The sequence below is a fragment of the Danio rerio genome, chromosome 23, assembly GCF_052040795.2.
Source record: "Danio rerio strain M-AB ecotype USA chromosome 23, GRCz13ab, whole genome shotgun sequence".
In the NCBI taxonomy this organism is placed as follows: domain Eukaryota; kingdom Metazoa; phylum Chordata; class Actinopteri; order Cypriniformes; family Danionidae; genus Danio; species Danio rerio.
In genome coordinates, this window is record NC_141043.1 from 24,787,836 (window position 1) to 24,804,495 (window position 16,660).

The following is a 16,660-nucleotide window of genomic DNA, read 5'->3' on the forward strand; positions in this document are numbered from 1 at the left end:
AGAAAATGTAGTTAAATTATGTAAACAATACGTGAGCCATCCTCTGACCTGGTTGGTGTGGTAGTGAGAGTAGCAAACCACATGGTGCAGCCGGTATGATTGCGTAAAGCATAGGGCACAAACGGCTGCCTCCTCTTAGATAGCTTCATATCCGCTGAAAATGCCATAAACATAAAATCAGCAACAGGTTTTGCTCAAGACTTATCAACAGGGTTCCCACTCCTTCAAGAACAGCAGATTTAAGGACTTTTTATAGCACTATTCATAATAATAATGTAATAATGATGTTTTTAATGTTTCATTTTCCATAAATGTAGAAATTAAACAAATTTTGCCTTTAAACAGTTTGTTTAAAGAACTTTATTTTAATAGATTAAGTTGAATTCAGTACTAGTATTATTCATATGCAGTTTCTGAAATTTGTTCAGAATTTGCATAATTTGTCATAACTCTTGTACAAAATTTAAATTTAGGATTTTAAATGAGGGATTTCTATTTTTTTCCATTATGTTTTGACAGCAGCAGCACACTCAAAAAATTATGTTTGTTGTTAGACTACTTATATAAAATGAGCTGAAACAACTAAATTCTTGAGATTGTTTTAGGACAACTACATTGTTTTGTGTTCAATTTACTTAAATTGGTAACAAATAAAAAGTTAACTTAATTCCTTCATGTTGTCTCGACACAAATCGATTGCGTGGAACTGAGCATTTTTATCACACAGTACAATTCTCAGCAAGCATTTTTTGTTTTTAAAAGATGTCCAATAGATGTCTAAAAGACGTACAAACATAGTCGTCTTGGTTAAAACAAGGTAAAAATCTAATAGATGTCTAAGAATAGGCCAAAACTAGACTAGACATCAAATAAACAGAAATGAATGAGTACACATATAAAGTCGTCTAATTTGTCTGTTTGAACTATTTTGGGCTATTCTTAGATGTCGATTAGATTTTCACTGACAGCCCAAGTTCAGCCTTGTTTTAGCCAAGCTGTCTACATTTAGATGTCTATTCGATGTTATTTACAAACAAAATAGTTTGCTGGGTTGTTGAAATAGCACCATAAACAAATTTCATTTCGAATTTAATTCAAGGACCTATGTGCTGTTTTTAAGTATTTTTTCTGGCCTTGAATCCTACGGTCTGAAATTTAAGGACTTTGAAGAAGTGTGGGAACCCTGGATCAACCAAATACCAATTATAAAATTGGTTTGGTGAGAAATGAACTTGAAATGTTCCTCACTGAAGTACAGCCCAAATCATATTTATAAAAATTCAACATAAAAAAAGGCTTTACACGTCAATTTTACAACACATTGTTAGCGATGCACAATATTAGATTCTTGCTTATATCTGATAAGCCGATATTTTTATATTTTTTCTGATATAAACTTTGGCCAATATCTTTTTTGAAGTGTTCGCTTACAAGAGTGATTTTTATTTCCCATAAGCTGTAGCTTCTGACCAATAAATTAAATCAGACTTGTGATTTGATGACACCAATTAAAGCTGAATTCCTAATAACTTTAATTTAATAACATTAAACATTTATTGAACATTCTGATCATATCGTGCATCCCTATCATTTTGTAAAAATCAACTATGGCATTGAAGAAATATGGCATCATAAACCACTATTTAACACAAAAGAGGTTTAATAAATGGCAATGGGTTCAGGGTGAGGGGTAAATCAGGGGTAAGGAAAAGAACAAAAGCTCAGAACTCAAGAAAACGAGGCTTTCCTAAACTCTATGACACCAAACACGATGAGGGTCTGACTCTGAGTTTGTCTACGCCTCTATGAACTGTACCTCGGGCATGAATCTGCTGCTCGAGACAAGTCAAGCTGGTAGAGCTTCTAGTTCTAAGGTAGGCAAGAGGAAGACCTGACAGCAGAGAGAAAGGGTTAGGGAAAAGAGAGAGAGAAAGAGAGAGTCATGCTAGGAGGCTGTGGGAACAGGACCGGAGATGCATACGGTCAGAGAGGGTAGAATGAGATGCACACATCATGGTACCTTACACTATGATCTTATCTAATATTACAGAGTCAGCAATTCATTTGAAACAATATAAAGATTTACATTAATATTTTTGATAAATGCCATTTTCTGGATCTTGTTTTACTTTGACTTATGTAATATTTATTTTATGTATTAATTGTGTCAAGCCGTTTAACATTTTTCTTTCTTCAATGGACGGGTACAAACTCAGGGCATCCAAAATGTGGTCACTTTAAATAAAAAATTTTATTTATTTATTCAATCATTCATTCATTGATAGTTTTGATAGTTTTTTTCTGTAGTACTAGAGGCACATTTGACTTTTTAAAGGGATAGTTCACAAATCATCATTTAGAACCCAATAATTATTATCATAACCCATTGATTGTTTTCATTTACTCCTTTATAAACCAACAACAGTATATAATACTTGATTTCAAGTGACAGTAAAGACATTAATATATATTTTTTTATATTACTCATGTATAATGTAAAGATTTACATTTCAAATAAATGCTGTTGTTTTTAAAACTTTCTATTCTAAGAAAAAAAATAATGGTTTCCCCAAAATATCATGCATTACAACCTTTTTTTGGCGCTTTATGAAAAGAAATTTAGATCGAGCACCAAATCAGCATATTAGAATTATTCCTGAAAGATCAGGTGTCAAGTGGATCAAGTCAACACAGCAATAACCACAAATGAATACTTCATAACGCATTTTAAATTGCAATATGACATTTTTTAAATATTTTATTTTTTATTTAATATTTATTATTGTTTTTTTTTTTTTTACAGTTTAATCTTTTTTTTTTTTTTTTTTTTTTTTACAGTTTTTACATCATAAAAATGCTGACTTGTTAAGTATCCCACCAACCCTCTTCAGCTTTAAAAACTATGTCAGAGATAAAATAAGTTTCATTACACTACCGGTGAAAAGTGTGGGGTCAGTAGGATTTTTAGATGTTTTAAAACAAGTTTATCCTGCTCATCAAGGCTGCATTTATTTAATTAAAAATACAGTACAAATTTTTAAATTGCAAAATGTTTTTGCACTATAAAATTATTGTTCAAAAGTAGTTTATCATTTAATTTGATAATTTATTCCAGTGATTTTAAAGATGAATTTTCAGCTTCATTACTCCAGTCTTCAGAGTCACATGATCCTTCAGAAATCACTGTAATATTACTTATTATTATTGTTATTATAAATATTATTATTATTAATGTAATAGTAATACAATCAATAACGACTGGAGTAATATTTTGAAACTACATACAATAAGAAAGCATGCATTTTAAATTGTAATAAATATTTAACAATTTAATTTTTTTTTTTTTTACATTTAATAAATGCCGCCTTGATGAACAGAATAATTTAAAAAAAAAAAAAAAAAACATGACTTTCGACCAGTAGTATATATACACGAGTATGTAACACAAAACGGCAGTTCTTTTTTTCCCCCAATCAGAGGACTGCTACTCACTTTGGCCAAAGGAAGGAGGATCCACTGAAGAGCCCATCCAAGACAGAGCGGCAGAGGGCTGTGGCGACTGCTCGTCTTCCTTACAGTAATCTGCTAACCACGAAGTCTTGGTGGTGCTGTACTGCTCTGTGTGTCAGAATGATAAACCCGCAGCACAGTGTCAGAATCAACATACCACTCATAAATATGGAAGCAAACAGTCAGAGAAAAGCTCAGAGGCCTGCGAGAGTGTTTGACCCAGACTATATACCGAGTAAGACAGAGGTGATGTTGACATCCAGCCTCTGCTTGGCTCGAACACCGATCTTCAGGCGCGGAGGATGGAGCCGGCCTGCCGCCTGTCGCTGCCAATCCAGGAAACACGGCCAAGGCTCGATGAATGGCTCCCAGCCTGCAGACACAAGTGTGTGTGCTTATGAAGGTGTGCAGAAATGCATAGAGTAGGGCTTACATTTCACAATTAGTTCACAAGTTCATATTTAAAAATGACCCATGTGGTTTTCCTTGGAAACGTGACATTTGGCAAAATTGAGGTAAAATAGTCAACAACTAAAAATTTTTCTTTTTTTTTTTTGATGAATCAAGTACAAAAAATAATGTCACAAGCTTTGTGATAGGCTTTTTAATTGGCGTTGGTTTGGTGTTTAATTTGGAGCTTTTTGTATATTTTTGTACTTCCTATGGTTGGGCTGAGCACCCATTTTAGATTGATGTGCATGGTTTTGTGCATTTTTATTGATAAATGAATACAGAATCACCATGAATAATATTTATTTTACATCATCAAAATAAGACTTCTGAGCTATTCCACACACATACACACACAGACTAAATATAATTATATCAGTGTTATTTTAATGTAATCTAATAACATTTTAAATAAACTTATTCATTTTTCATATTAATTTGAGCTATATTATCTGTAATAGAATATTTCTATTTGATTGTATTTTGTTTCAGATTTAGTAAATGCAGTATTTTGAAGTATTAACTTTAGCTACACAGCGTTGTTTTATATTTCAATGAGCTTTGTCATCATCTAACACTAAATCAAAATGATATTTAAACAAAATTATTAAGTAACAAAAATAAATGCAATCTTCTCTCATATTAAGATTTCAAATACATTTTTAATGCATAAATTAAATTTAGCAATTTAATTTATTTAAACTAGTATCCAGCCTTGATATTTAAATATTATTGGTTAATGCCTGCAGAATTAAACCTATCGGCTTAAAAGCCAGAAATTAAAAAACTAAGGCAAGGCAAAGGCAAGCTTTGTTTATAGAGCACAATTTTACACAACCAAAATAGTTGATCCAAAGTGCTTTACAATAAAATAAACTACACAATAAAACTAAAAACTGGTATTAAAAATACAAGGAAATATATATATGTATAAAAGTAATACTAAAAAACAAATAAAAAAATAACATGCATGCGTCACTCAAAGGTAAGAGAGTAAAAATGAAGGAGAAATTCTGATGTTCAGAGGGAGACCGTTCCAGAGCCTTGGGGCTGCAACACAGAAAGCTTGTTCACCTTTTGATTTGCAGCAAGACCGAAGGACTCTTAACTCTTAAGGACTCTTAAATGTCTACAAGCTGAATGAGGCTTAATAAGTTTACTGCCGTAGGCCGGGGCAGAATTGTGCAATGCTTTATAAGTAAAAAGAAGGACTTTAAAATCAACTCTGAATTTTATAGGTAGCCAGTGTAATGAGGCGAGGACAGGGGAGATATGATCTCTTTTCTTAGTTCCTGTTATTAATCTGGCGACTGCATTTTGAACCAACTGTAGCCGAGAGAGTGTTGACTGGGGTAGACCAATATACAAAGAGTTGCAGTAGTCTAACCAAGAGGAAATTAAAGCATGAGTTACAGTTTCTAAATCCTTTTTTAGAAAGAAACGGTTTAACTTTTGCCATAAATCTAAGCTGGAAAAAACTGCTCTTCACAACTGCATTTACATGTTTGTCAAACTGCAAGACAGAAAAATTAGTGCATCTCAATTTTCCAGAAATAATTGTCATTTTTATCCGAGATTTCTGGTGCCGTATCAAAATGACCATAAGCTTAAACTCAAACACAACATCACAAAACAGCCCACAAAGTAGAACATGCCTTTGAATCAGCAGGATGTTATTTGAATTGTAGAAGGGACCGGCTAACTGACATTCAGGATGACAGCTATACCAAGATCTCACCTGAGAGTTCCCTGTTGTAATAATCTCCAGACAACGTGAAACTAGCCTTGCCTTCCTGCATAGAGCCAATCCTCTGGAGAACATAAAGACCTGTGGAGGAGAAAACCTGCTACAGAATTGCCATATAGAAATATAAAGTATAACAGTATGCTGTCATCCTCACGTGAGAAGGTGATCTCTGCCAGAGGGACGTCACAGTCCAGACAGTCATCGATAAAACAGATACACACACTCTCGGCCTTCACTTCTACTCCAGACAGAGGAGGAGCAGAGTGGCTGCTGGAGCCCGAGTTGGTTCGGCTTCTGCCCGACATGCTCTCTGCATTCTCCCATAACCATGTGGCAGCCTGATCCAACTGACCTGAAATATATCGCATATGTATATAGACAAATGAAGCACGCAATCCTCTGATTCAAAAGTGTGAGTTTTGCAATATTACGAGACTAATGCAATACCTCTACAGTGAATAAGTGCCCGTCTGCAGTCTTCCTTCCTGAACCCAAGGTCCTGCAATCGAGTAAGCTGACCTTCTATAATAAAAACATTTGAAAAAATAGTTATTTAAAAGGATGGTAAAAGCAAAAGGAATTGCACATTCATGTGATTTTAAACAATGCATGGCCATACCAGACCATCAGTTTGGAGGTCATTTTGTGTAAATAATTTTAACAAGGCTATCAGATGTTTTCAAAAGTGTTAGTATACAGTGGGTGAGTCATTCAAATCACTTTTATTATGCTTTCAAGAAATACCTGTAAAATCTTTACAAAATAGTTTTGTGCAAGGTTTTGTCTGGCTGATATTTTGCTGAGGTTTTTGTTAAGTTTGTGAATATAAAAATGTTGACAATGTAAAATATGAGCTCCAGTGCTGTGCTTGCTGTTACTGGCTAGTGACATGCATGTGTCAGTTGTTTAGTGCGATATTTGACTGGACAGCTGGGTAAAAAGTGACAGCGATAAATGCTATGTAAGCATAGTGATGAAAAAACAAATATGAAAAATCCCTTTGTTGATTTTAAACGCTTCTATGTATGTATGTATGTATTTATTTTTTTAATTGAAGACATTTCAAATTTAGAATAAAATTGAGCAAATTGAGTAATAGCAATACTCGTCTTTATGGGTGAAGTATTAGTTCCTTTAAAAATGTTTGATCAATGAACAAACCCAGTAAAGCCTCTGTCTTTTGCCGGAAGCTATCCTTTGTTTTGGATGGAGTGTCAGTACTGGCAGTGGATGCTGAACTCTCCGCGTCTACGGCAGTGTCTGAAGGGTTGGCGGATGCTGCAGTGGGAATGGACTTAGCTATTGCCAAGAATAGCTGCACATCATTGTAGGAAAGACGGATGTCTAGAGCAGGAAATTGGATCTGTCGGGAAACCAAAATCTTGAATTATGCATTGATGGCTCTTCCTGAAACATGTATCAGTTGGATTCAATACTGACCTCCAAGAGAGGTGGAAAGTCCTCTATGTTGAAGGCATCAAGGAGGCCTGAACTGCTTTGGTACGTTGGGCTTCCACAGAGCTCCATTTGGACATTGACAGGATCGATGATAGACAAAGCGGTTTCCTGCTCGCTCCCCAATCGACAGGAGAAAACCTAAATAGGAAAAGAATAAAAATCACATAAAATTAAACTCTAAATGCTTTAAATCATAGATAACAAACAGTCACAGATGTCCAGGGCCTCACATCACCTCAATGCCTGCTAAGCTGCCAGAGAAAGGCCTGTCAAGAAGTCGAGGCTTGTATGTGAGCACAGTGGTGCCTTTCAGAATGATAGCGTTGGTGTCTAAACAGGAAGAATCTTCAACCACCACAAACTCTGTCCCTGGAGGAAAACAAAAAATATGTCTGGTCACTATGAATTATTTAAAAGAAACTAATACTCTAATGAATCAAAGATGCATTAAATTGACGTTAAAGACATATAATTTAATAAAAGACTATAATTTCATAGTTTCCAAAGTATTATATAGGTACCTCGTTATTAATGATGTTATGGTTATAACTGTTAATTTAATTACTTCTATAGTCCTTATTTATAAGTTGTTTTGAATAAAAGCACCTTCCAGTAAAGTAAATGCAAATTCAAAGCTAATGGAAAAAGTTACTATTCCCACATGTTTTTATTTCTTATCAGTGAATCTCCTGAACTTATATGGTTGAAGTGATTTTGTTGTTGTTGTTGTTGTTGTTGTTTTGAACTCTGCATGTTTAATATTTGTATCCTTTTATATATCTACTATGTGTTTTGTATGTGGTAGCCCTTATGTCCAAGACAAATTTCCTTAAGGACAAAGATAATCTTAAAAAAATTCTTCCCTCTTTAAATCTGAAGCATCCTATTCCGTTTCAATTCAATTTATACGTTTCCAATGGCATGTACATGTTGAAAAGTGCTAGAAATGAACCCAGTATTGTTACCCGTCACATTGATTTTGACCTCCAGCTGTTTATCTTGAGTGACCGGCACAGTGGATCGCTTGGTGACCACGCCACTCTTGACAGTTTTGGGCATGACGGCTCCTGTGCAACCTTGGTCACTGCTGCCACTTGGCCAGCGCTGGTGTGTTGGCGCTGTACCTTTTTCCACAGGCATGTGCAGAAAGTCCTGTACCAGCTGTAGCCAATCAAAAATGAGGAACACTCGCAGATTGTTTAAAACCACTGTGAAGCATGAAGAGTCCCGTGTTGACCTGTGAAACAGGCAAAATACAGAATATAGCATACATTTACTGCTCATATGCAGTTAAACGTGGTTTCAGTAAGGAGTCCTGACCTGTAATGAAGCTCCAGCTGCAGCGAGGCTCGGTTGGTGCCAGTCCTGGATGGCTGCAGAATGCAATCAAACACATTGTGCTTCCCTTCTGTAGGGGCACTGCTGCCAGTTAATCGAGTGTCGTGGGCCAGGAGTGAATGGGAGACCAGATTCACAGACTTTGAGCCATTAGAGAAACTCTCAAACAGGAGCTTTGATTTCATAAAGTCAAACCTATTTGGAATGAAAGGTTAAGAATGTCAGATATATCTTTAGTCTATGAAAAAGTGCAGGGAAATAAAGCATTCTGAATGAACGATGTACCTTGCCAAGGAGCAGTTATGACCTGTGGATTTATGGTTGTCCAGTAACTCGAGACTGACGTCCTTCATGTCCACCAGAAGAGACAAGGATGTGAACACATCACCACTCAAAACGGTCTGCAAGATGACAGTTACATTAATACATTATGGCAGTCCTGTTAAAACCGCACATTACTTCATCTTACAAAAATTAATATAAAATAATAATAATTGTATTTTCTCTGCTTTCCGTCTTCATTACTGATAGAAATCAGGAAGCAATGGGGGTAGAACTAATTACTGAATTTGAGAAACTAGAAAAGCCAGAAACTAATAAGACAGTTTTGTCTTCATTACAGATAGGAACAGGAAGCCACAGGGGAATAAATTACTGAATTTGATTGAGAAACAAACAAGCCATTCTCCATAATATATTTCAGGAGTGTAATATTTAGGACATTAAGTGCAGTTTTTTTTGTATATTACTGTTCCATACAGTTAATAACTGCTAGATAACTGTTAATTACTGGTATTAAACTAAAGTGAATCAACACTGAACTGAACTAAGCTTAATATAAATTATCCTTGCACAGAGATGCTTTTACAGTAGCTTAATTAGTTCATAATTGATTAATTTTATCCAGTAACTAAACTGGATAAAGTCTTTTTAGAGGTGCAAAATGGAAGAATTTGAATTAGTCTCATTTAATGAGGTTTCATCATTCATTCTGTTATTGTCCTGCTTTGTTTATGTAAACCGGTTTTTAATAGGGGAAAGGAGTATGTGATAGTTTTTTTTTTTTAATTATAGGTGGGCATAGATTAATTTTTTGAATCTAGATTAATCTCTGAATCAATCTAGATTAAAATGGCTCATTTAAATTCTGCTGAAGGCATGCAGAATATATGTGTTATACCCAAATAATGACTAAATATAAGTCTTTGAGAACGGGTTTCTGAAACCAGGTGGCGCATTATACCAGGGGCTCATCTGCTGTTTCCAAAATGCATCACAAACTGGTTGAGAAACTGTTTTACTATGATAATTGGTGATGAAAATAAATGATGTTCAATAAGATGTGCTTGTGTTTACTAACTGTTTATTCAGGTAAACATGAATTTTGAACTGTAGACCTACATAAGCTCAAAACAGCGATATTTGATTACCTTAATGGAATTAAGACATGGAGTATGAATATATTAGTAGCAATAATGAAGTAAACACAGCAATCAAACTATTAACGTCATGTAAAAATTTTCGCCATATTTTCCGACAAGATCCACACACGTGGCTGTCAGTACAGGACTGCAAACACACACACACAAACACATCGTAAAATGCGGAAGTTTTTTCTTTTCATTTGGCGTGTGTTATTAAATTCCATAACACTCTCACCAGTCCTTACTAGTTATGTGCGTCTAATACCCCAGTTTGTCACGGCGGCATGAATGAAATGTTCATGAGTTAAAGTGAAACTGCCACGCTGCAGTTAAAGTTAGGCATCCTGATTTGATTCAGAAGGGCACTTTTTTCGTCAGACGGCTCACCGGTCAGGTATACATCCGTGCTTAAATATTAGATTGAAAGTCATCATAGCCTGCATTGAAAAGACCCTGCTCCCAACCCAACTTTGAGAATAGATTAACAGCGCTATATTTTTTTGTCGCGTGATAAGAGTCTCGCGTTAACGCAGCATGTTAACACAGATAACGACCCAACATTATTAAAAATATATAATAATTAAACAGTATTTGGCTGTAAGTGTTTTGTACTGGTACCTTAGTTGGTTTGGGCCTGATATAATTATAATAAATAATAAATAAATAATAAATAATTAGCATACCAATTTAACTATTACTTTTGTTTTATTGGATAAATTAAAAAAAAGTTTTTTACTTTCATAATTTGACTTTTAGAGTTATACCAACTGCTTTATAAAAGACTTCACCAGCAATTGCTTTTGGTCTCTTAAGACATGTATTGTTTTTTGCAAAATGATTGACATAAACAAGATAATAGATGATAAACACTGCCCACCGCTAGCTGTGGTAACAAGCTTACATATGAGCTGGGGTCCTGAAGATTATAAGGTCTGAGAAACTCCTCCACAGGCTCTCCCAGATTGTGCTCCAAGAGTCCACGGATCATCTGATACCTCTTCAGGTCCAACGAGCAATGGACAGAAGACAGGCTGCCGTGAATGGACATGTCTGGGACAGCATGACTTAATTCCCTGAGGCACAAATGAAATACACGATAATTTAATTACAAAATGGGAGTATTTTTGGAACGGACAGGAAACAGAAGACTAAATGTGTACAATGGACTGACTTGTCCAGGTTGCGCTCCACTTTAAGCTTCAGATGGCAGCGCTCCTTTAACAGGCTCTCCCCACTTCTACGCACTGAGTAGGATGGGAATACCAAATCTGTTTCTAGATGCTTTCCAGCACTGTCCCAGGGCTCACAGGGCAACCGCTCTGCAGCAAAAATGTCCATCTCTTGAAGGTCAAGTGCTATACAGTCCAGCAGACACACATGGTCTTCTGTAACACACATAAATTACATTTCTCTGGGTAAATAATACAAACCCTGCTTGGGGATATAAAATGACAACTAATAAAATTTCATTTAGCATTTTTCCCCAATAATGAAGCAATTTAGTTGCTAACCTAGACCTAGAACATCTCCTTCTGGTATGCATCCGAGACTGGGCTGAGGTTTGCCCAGCACAAATCCAGAAGATGAGCTGAAACTTGTAGGCCTTTTTTGACTAGTCTTCCCAGCATCAGAAGTGAAATGGACATCCTTCACTCGATCCTTCAAGAATGATTCATGTTATTAATCAAGTAAAGAGAAGCCCAAAAATTAATCTAACACATTCATCCATTACAGAACCAGTAGAGACAATCAGCATTTTCAGAAAATCAGAAAACTTTAGCATTTTAAAAATATTTACATTTTAAAAATATAAATATCAACCAAAGTAAGAGTTAAGTGTGTGCACCGCAGCTGAAATACTGATTCTGAAAACTCACATTGCAATTCACTGAGATAAGGCATTTCATTTAAATTTACCCACACAGTTTACTAATCTTTAAATGCATGCACGAGTCAGTTTTAACAATTAAGAGCAGTTCACCCAGAAACAACATTCATTATTTACTCTTTCATGTTTGTACAGGTTTAGTGCATGATAAGGAGTAAATAATGGCATTCTTATAATTTTTGTGTGAAATTACAGTGTTAAAGTTCACTGCATTTCGTGCAGGCATTGCTAAAGTGTAATTTACTCAACGTGAGTCATGAAAACAAGATAGGAGAGAAGGAACACCATTATATCATGAAATAAAATACACACACCAGTTTAGCATGCCCTAATACCTTATAATGTGAGGGATCCTTGTATGAATTTGCATGCAAAATCAAATTCTTCAAAAACAAATGATGAGAGCGATGTTAGTGTTTTTAAACAGTTACTTTTAAAGGGATAGTTCGCCCAAAACTTTAAATTTAAACTTTAAATCAATATTTATCCTCAAGTGGTTCCAAACCTTTTTGAATTTCTTTATGTTGAACACAAATGAACATATTAAGAATAAAGCTGAAAACCAGCTAATCATTGAGATCCAAAGTAGAAATAAATACTTGTATGGAAGTAAATTATAGGAGTCAATGGTAACTAGTTTCCATTGTTCATCAAAATATATTTTCGTGATTAACATAAGAAAGAAAGTCAAAATGATTAGTGACAACTAATAGGTGAGTAAAGTATGTCATACATTCAGTTTTGTGTTAACTATCCCTTTTATTAATATCTGACAAACTGCAAACAATTACACAGTTGTGTTAAATCTAATATCAAAGTTTTGGTGGAAAAAATGTGAACTGTACCATGCGCAATAAAGAATGGGACTACATCCATGAAGCACTTTCTCTAAAATTGTTTGAGATATTAAGTCTTAGCTATTAAAACTCAATGATGATTTAAAGTCTTTTCACATAATAAAATCCTTCTCAGATCGCAGCAAACAGTAACAGGAAAAATGCTCCTTAAATGCATCCCACATCTGGCAGATAATATAATGTGTACAGTATTTTGGGATGACAGGACTCACCAGAGAAGGGAAAAAGGTATGTGCCATTGTAAGTTTCTCTACCTTATCTCTGAGAGAGAAGGTGCCACGAGCGCCAGCTGGCAGAAAGCAGTTACGCACTCTGAGTTGGCCCAGGTTGGCCACTATGAGGCGTTTCGAGCGGGAGCTTTCTGGGATCAAGAGGACAGGAGCACCTGCCTCTATGTCCAGCAGCACACGAGCAGCTCGCTGTGGCCTCTCACGCACCTGGAGGATAGACAGTGAATTAACAGCAATCCCCTGACAAGGTTACTAGAATGTCATCATGACTACCTAGAAATAAATGTTATCCCACCACACATCCCAGGAATCTCTTGTGAGGCGCTAAGCTAATTTAGAAATGTTATAAATAAATCATGTTTAATAATGTTTAAAAATTTGTGGTTTGTTGAATTTGTTTTGTGTGATTAAAAATAAGTATTTTCCATTTTTTGTGTTTCAAGTTTCACTTTTCAGTTTCAGCCTTTGGTGAGCATTCAGGAAGCTTAGCCTACTAGTTGAGTATTGAGCATGTAATCAAGAAAATATGCTAACGACTTTCAATACACATATAATGTATCATTACCTAATTTAAAAATATTAATAACATTATTATTCATAATAATAATAATAATTTAATTAAATAAACAATAGTCATTTTAATCAAATATTAAATTATAAAAAAGATATTTAGATTTTTTTATTGTATTAAAATAAGCTAATAAATACACTAGTGTAAAGAGTAGTTTCTTGTCAGCTTAGTCCCTTTATTAATTCGGGGTCGCCACAGCGGAATGAACCGCACATTTTTATGCAGCGGATGCCCTTCCAGCCACAACCCATCTCTGGGATACATCCACACACACATTCACACACACACACACACATTCACACACACACACACACACATACACTACGGACAATTTTAGCCTAACCAATTCACCTGTACTGCATGTCTTTGGACTGTAGGGGGAAACCGGAGCACCCGAAGGGCGAATGCAGGGAGAACATGCAAACTCCACACATAAACACCAACTGAGCCGAGGCTCGAACCAGCAACCTTCTTGCTGTGAGGTGGCAGCACTACCTACTGCGCCACTGCTTCGCCCAGAAATAAAAGTTACATAATAAAAACTAATATTTTTCTAATATTTTATTTAGACTCATTTATATACATTTTCACCATAAAAATTGTGCTTTTAATAAAAAAATCAACCAAAATTCCAGGCAATAATGATTGAGATTAATAAATCAATAAAATCAACAAAAAAAAAAGCTGAAATAGCTGCAAATATTGCTGCTATCTTATTACAAAAATGTAAAAAGCAGAAAAAAGAGAGTCTGACAGTGAGACACGACAGTGGGCAATTGCTGATTCTCCGCTTGTGGTATTTAGGAGGAGATTAAAGGCAGGACAGACAGCTCAGTGTCCAGTCTCATCACCAGTGTCTCCAGTTTGAAAGAAATGGGTGTTGACAACTACTTCTATAACTCTATCATGTCTCTGCAGAGAAGGATTGAGGGCAGCCAGCTGATCATCCCAATGGCAAGCAGTTATCTGAGCAGCAATAGCTGATTTGTTTTCCCTGGGATACATGCATCATTTGCACTAGACTAGGTTATACAAAAGCACACATGGATGGGCTATGTAAACATTATCTCTCATTCTGTCCAAAGGTTACTACTGAACAAACTGAATAAAAACGGCCCACTTACCGCCTGACCCTCAACGGCTGCTCTCTGCCTGCCCAGGACATCCTGTAGCTGGGTGAAGTGTTGGATAAAGGCCACTACCTCAGCCTGGAAGCGCTGCGTATGGACATACTGTACTGAGGCCATCTGTAGAGACACCTTCATATCATATTCTCGCTGCAAGAAGAAGTCAGTTTCTCCATACCTGAAGATAGAAGCAGGGTCAATGCAAAATCATGGGAAGACAAAATGTGTAACTACACACAATAAACATGAAATCAATTATGTAATGAGAATATACTTGTAAATGTTATAGACGAGAGCCTCTCCACCCCGTGTTGTAAAACGTTCTCTATATAGATCCCCATGGGGGGTCAAATCACTCAGAGATAAACTTCCCAGACTCCCTTGCAATGCCAAATCTCCATCTGAAAAGTCATATATAAATTAAACAAAAGCCAACACTGGGGAAAAAAGCCTGTTTTACAAATGTTGTACAAACCAATCATTTCCATATGTGTAAACAGTTTAGAGACGCTAGCTTTGGCAAGCTCATTGGTTTTCTTCCTCAACACCAGAGATAAAGAATGAACCTGTAAAGAAAATTGTTGCAAATTTTAGGAAAAAAAACTCTAGTATTTGCTGAACATATGAAATACACATTGTTTTATGAATAAAAATGTTTAAATTCATACCTTTAAGTCTAGCTTTGTATTAACCCCTTCCTCAATCTCTGGATACAAATCACTCAAATCATTGAGTGTACTATTTTCTGGCGAGTGTTCATGCATAGGCTGTAGTGTGGTGGTAGGCACTTTGACTGCATGATTATTAGCAGTAGAGCCAATGCCAAAGAAGTCAAGAATCATGACCCAGGTTTGCAGAGTTATGAGAATATCAAGGCAGTTGAAGTCCACGTCCACACTACGACCGATGCTGCCATACCGTGTCTTAAACTCAGGGTGACGCCTATCAACCATTAAGACATTGATATGTACCAAAGAGTCGTCAAAGTCTGGCCGTGGATGTGGAGATGGAGTTTGGCGGGATGGGGATGGAGGTGGTGTGCTGGGACACTCTGCATCCTTCTTGCTCTTTCGACTGGATGCAGATGGCGTGCTGGGATGCCTCTGATAAAACTGGAAAACATTCTGTGCCTCTTCGAATTGAGCTGGAAGAGAACGGGGCATTTCAGTGTACAGAACATTGGATGCTGTCGGACAAGACTGTGACAGGTATTCCTTTGGACTAAAGGTGGAAGGCTTTGGAGCACCTCTGGACACCATGAGGTGTTTGTATTTTGATTCAGGGTTTGGCTCTAGCAAGTCTTCCATTAACAAGGAGTGAAGGGCTAGTTGGATGGAGATTGAATGAGGATGATCTTTGGTGAAGTCCCCTTCCAGGTCTTGAAACCGTAGACTAACCAACCCTTGAGATCCTTGGCTGAGGTCTCCACTTAACTGCACTTGCAGCTCAGAGACTCGAAAGGTGGCCCTCACTTGGGTAAAAGAAGGAGGCTGGAGAGGAGGGCTCTCATTATGCAGTGGAAGTGTTGCTGAAAGAGATGATGACAGTGTAGAATAAGACACTCCACCATGAGGAGGGTCTCGGGCAAAGAGCCCACCTTGGTGATCAGGGAATCTGTGTGGTTTAGTGGAGGAGGGTGTGGGAGGTGGTGGGGTAGGTGGTTGACTTGGGGTTACTCGTTGATCTTCAGTGAAGGAGAGATTATCGAGAGTCTGAAGGACCTGTTCATACACAGGCTTGCAGAGACATACCTGAGGGAAAACATGTCAAATTAAATATCAAAGTTGTGTATATGACAAATATTCAGCTGTTGTGCTATTTTGTGGTTCTTTACCTCAACAGCGTTAACAAATTTGCCTTCTACTCTTAATATCCCTGTGCTCTGGTAAGGTTCATCACAAGACAAAAAGGTAAAGGTAGAGTTTTCGTCAACAGGGACTTTCTCGACAGTGAGCTGGATTGTAGCATCTTTTAAAATGTGAAATGCTGAAAAACAAAGAAAACATAGAAACAGTTTTAAATGCCTTAAAGCATATATTAAAACATAAAGGATAAAATAA

At 36.3% G+C, this 16,660-nt stretch overlaps 1 protein-coding gene across 5 annotated transcripts in view; it reads right to left on the reverse strand.

The window, feature by feature from the left end:
* Nucleotides 1–16,660, reverse strand: part of vps13d (vacuolar protein sorting 13 homolog D) — a 57,463-nt gene that overhangs the window by 30,967 nt on the left and 9,836 nt on the right. For 2 of the 5 annotated variants that reach the window (XM_087306993.1, XM_087306992.1), the window contains exons 20-41: nucleotides 16,435–16,586; nucleotides 15,269–16,351; nucleotides 15,076–15,166; nucleotides 14,875–15,001; nucleotides 14,598–14,778; nucleotides 12,885–13,109; nucleotides 11,439–11,586; nucleotides 11,099–11,312; nucleotides 10,829–11,000; nucleotides 8,789–8,904; nucleotides 8,486–8,698; nucleotides 8,131–8,402; nucleotides 7,401–7,534; nucleotides 7,148–7,303; nucleotides 6,869–7,070; nucleotides 6,155–6,229; nucleotides 5,862–6,059; nucleotides 5,699–5,788; nucleotides 3,743–3,883; nucleotides 3,493–3,618; nucleotides 1,817–1,891; nucleotides 49–154 (exon numbers count right to left, since the gene is read on the reverse strand). In XM_087306993.1, coding sequence (XP_087163119.1) covers nucleotides 49–154; nucleotides 1,817–1,891; nucleotides 3,493–3,618; nucleotides 3,743–3,883; nucleotides 5,699–5,788; nucleotides 5,862–6,059; nucleotides 6,155–6,229; nucleotides 6,869–7,070; nucleotides 7,148–7,303; nucleotides 7,401–7,534; nucleotides 8,131–8,402; nucleotides 8,486–8,698; nucleotides 8,789–8,904; nucleotides 10,829–11,000; nucleotides 11,099–11,312; nucleotides 11,439–11,586; nucleotides 12,885–13,109; nucleotides 14,598–14,778; nucleotides 14,875–15,001; nucleotides 15,076–15,166; nucleotides 15,269–16,351; nucleotides 16,435–16,586 — 4,297 coding nt within the window. The remainder of the gene's footprint in view (nucleotides 1–48; nucleotides 155–1,816; nucleotides 1,892–3,492; nucleotides 3,619–3,742; nucleotides 3,884–5,698; nucleotides 5,789–5,861; nucleotides 6,060–6,154; nucleotides 6,230–6,868; nucleotides 7,071–7,147; nucleotides 7,304–7,400; nucleotides 7,535–8,130; nucleotides 8,403–8,485; nucleotides 8,699–8,788; nucleotides 8,905–10,828; nucleotides 11,001–11,098; nucleotides 11,313–11,438; nucleotides 11,587–12,884; nucleotides 13,110–14,597; nucleotides 14,779–14,874; nucleotides 15,002–15,075; nucleotides 15,167–15,268; nucleotides 16,352–16,434; nucleotides 16,587–16,660) is intronic. The other 3 variants (XM_087306994.1, XM_087306996.1, XM_087306995.1) reach the window with 3 other exon arrangements.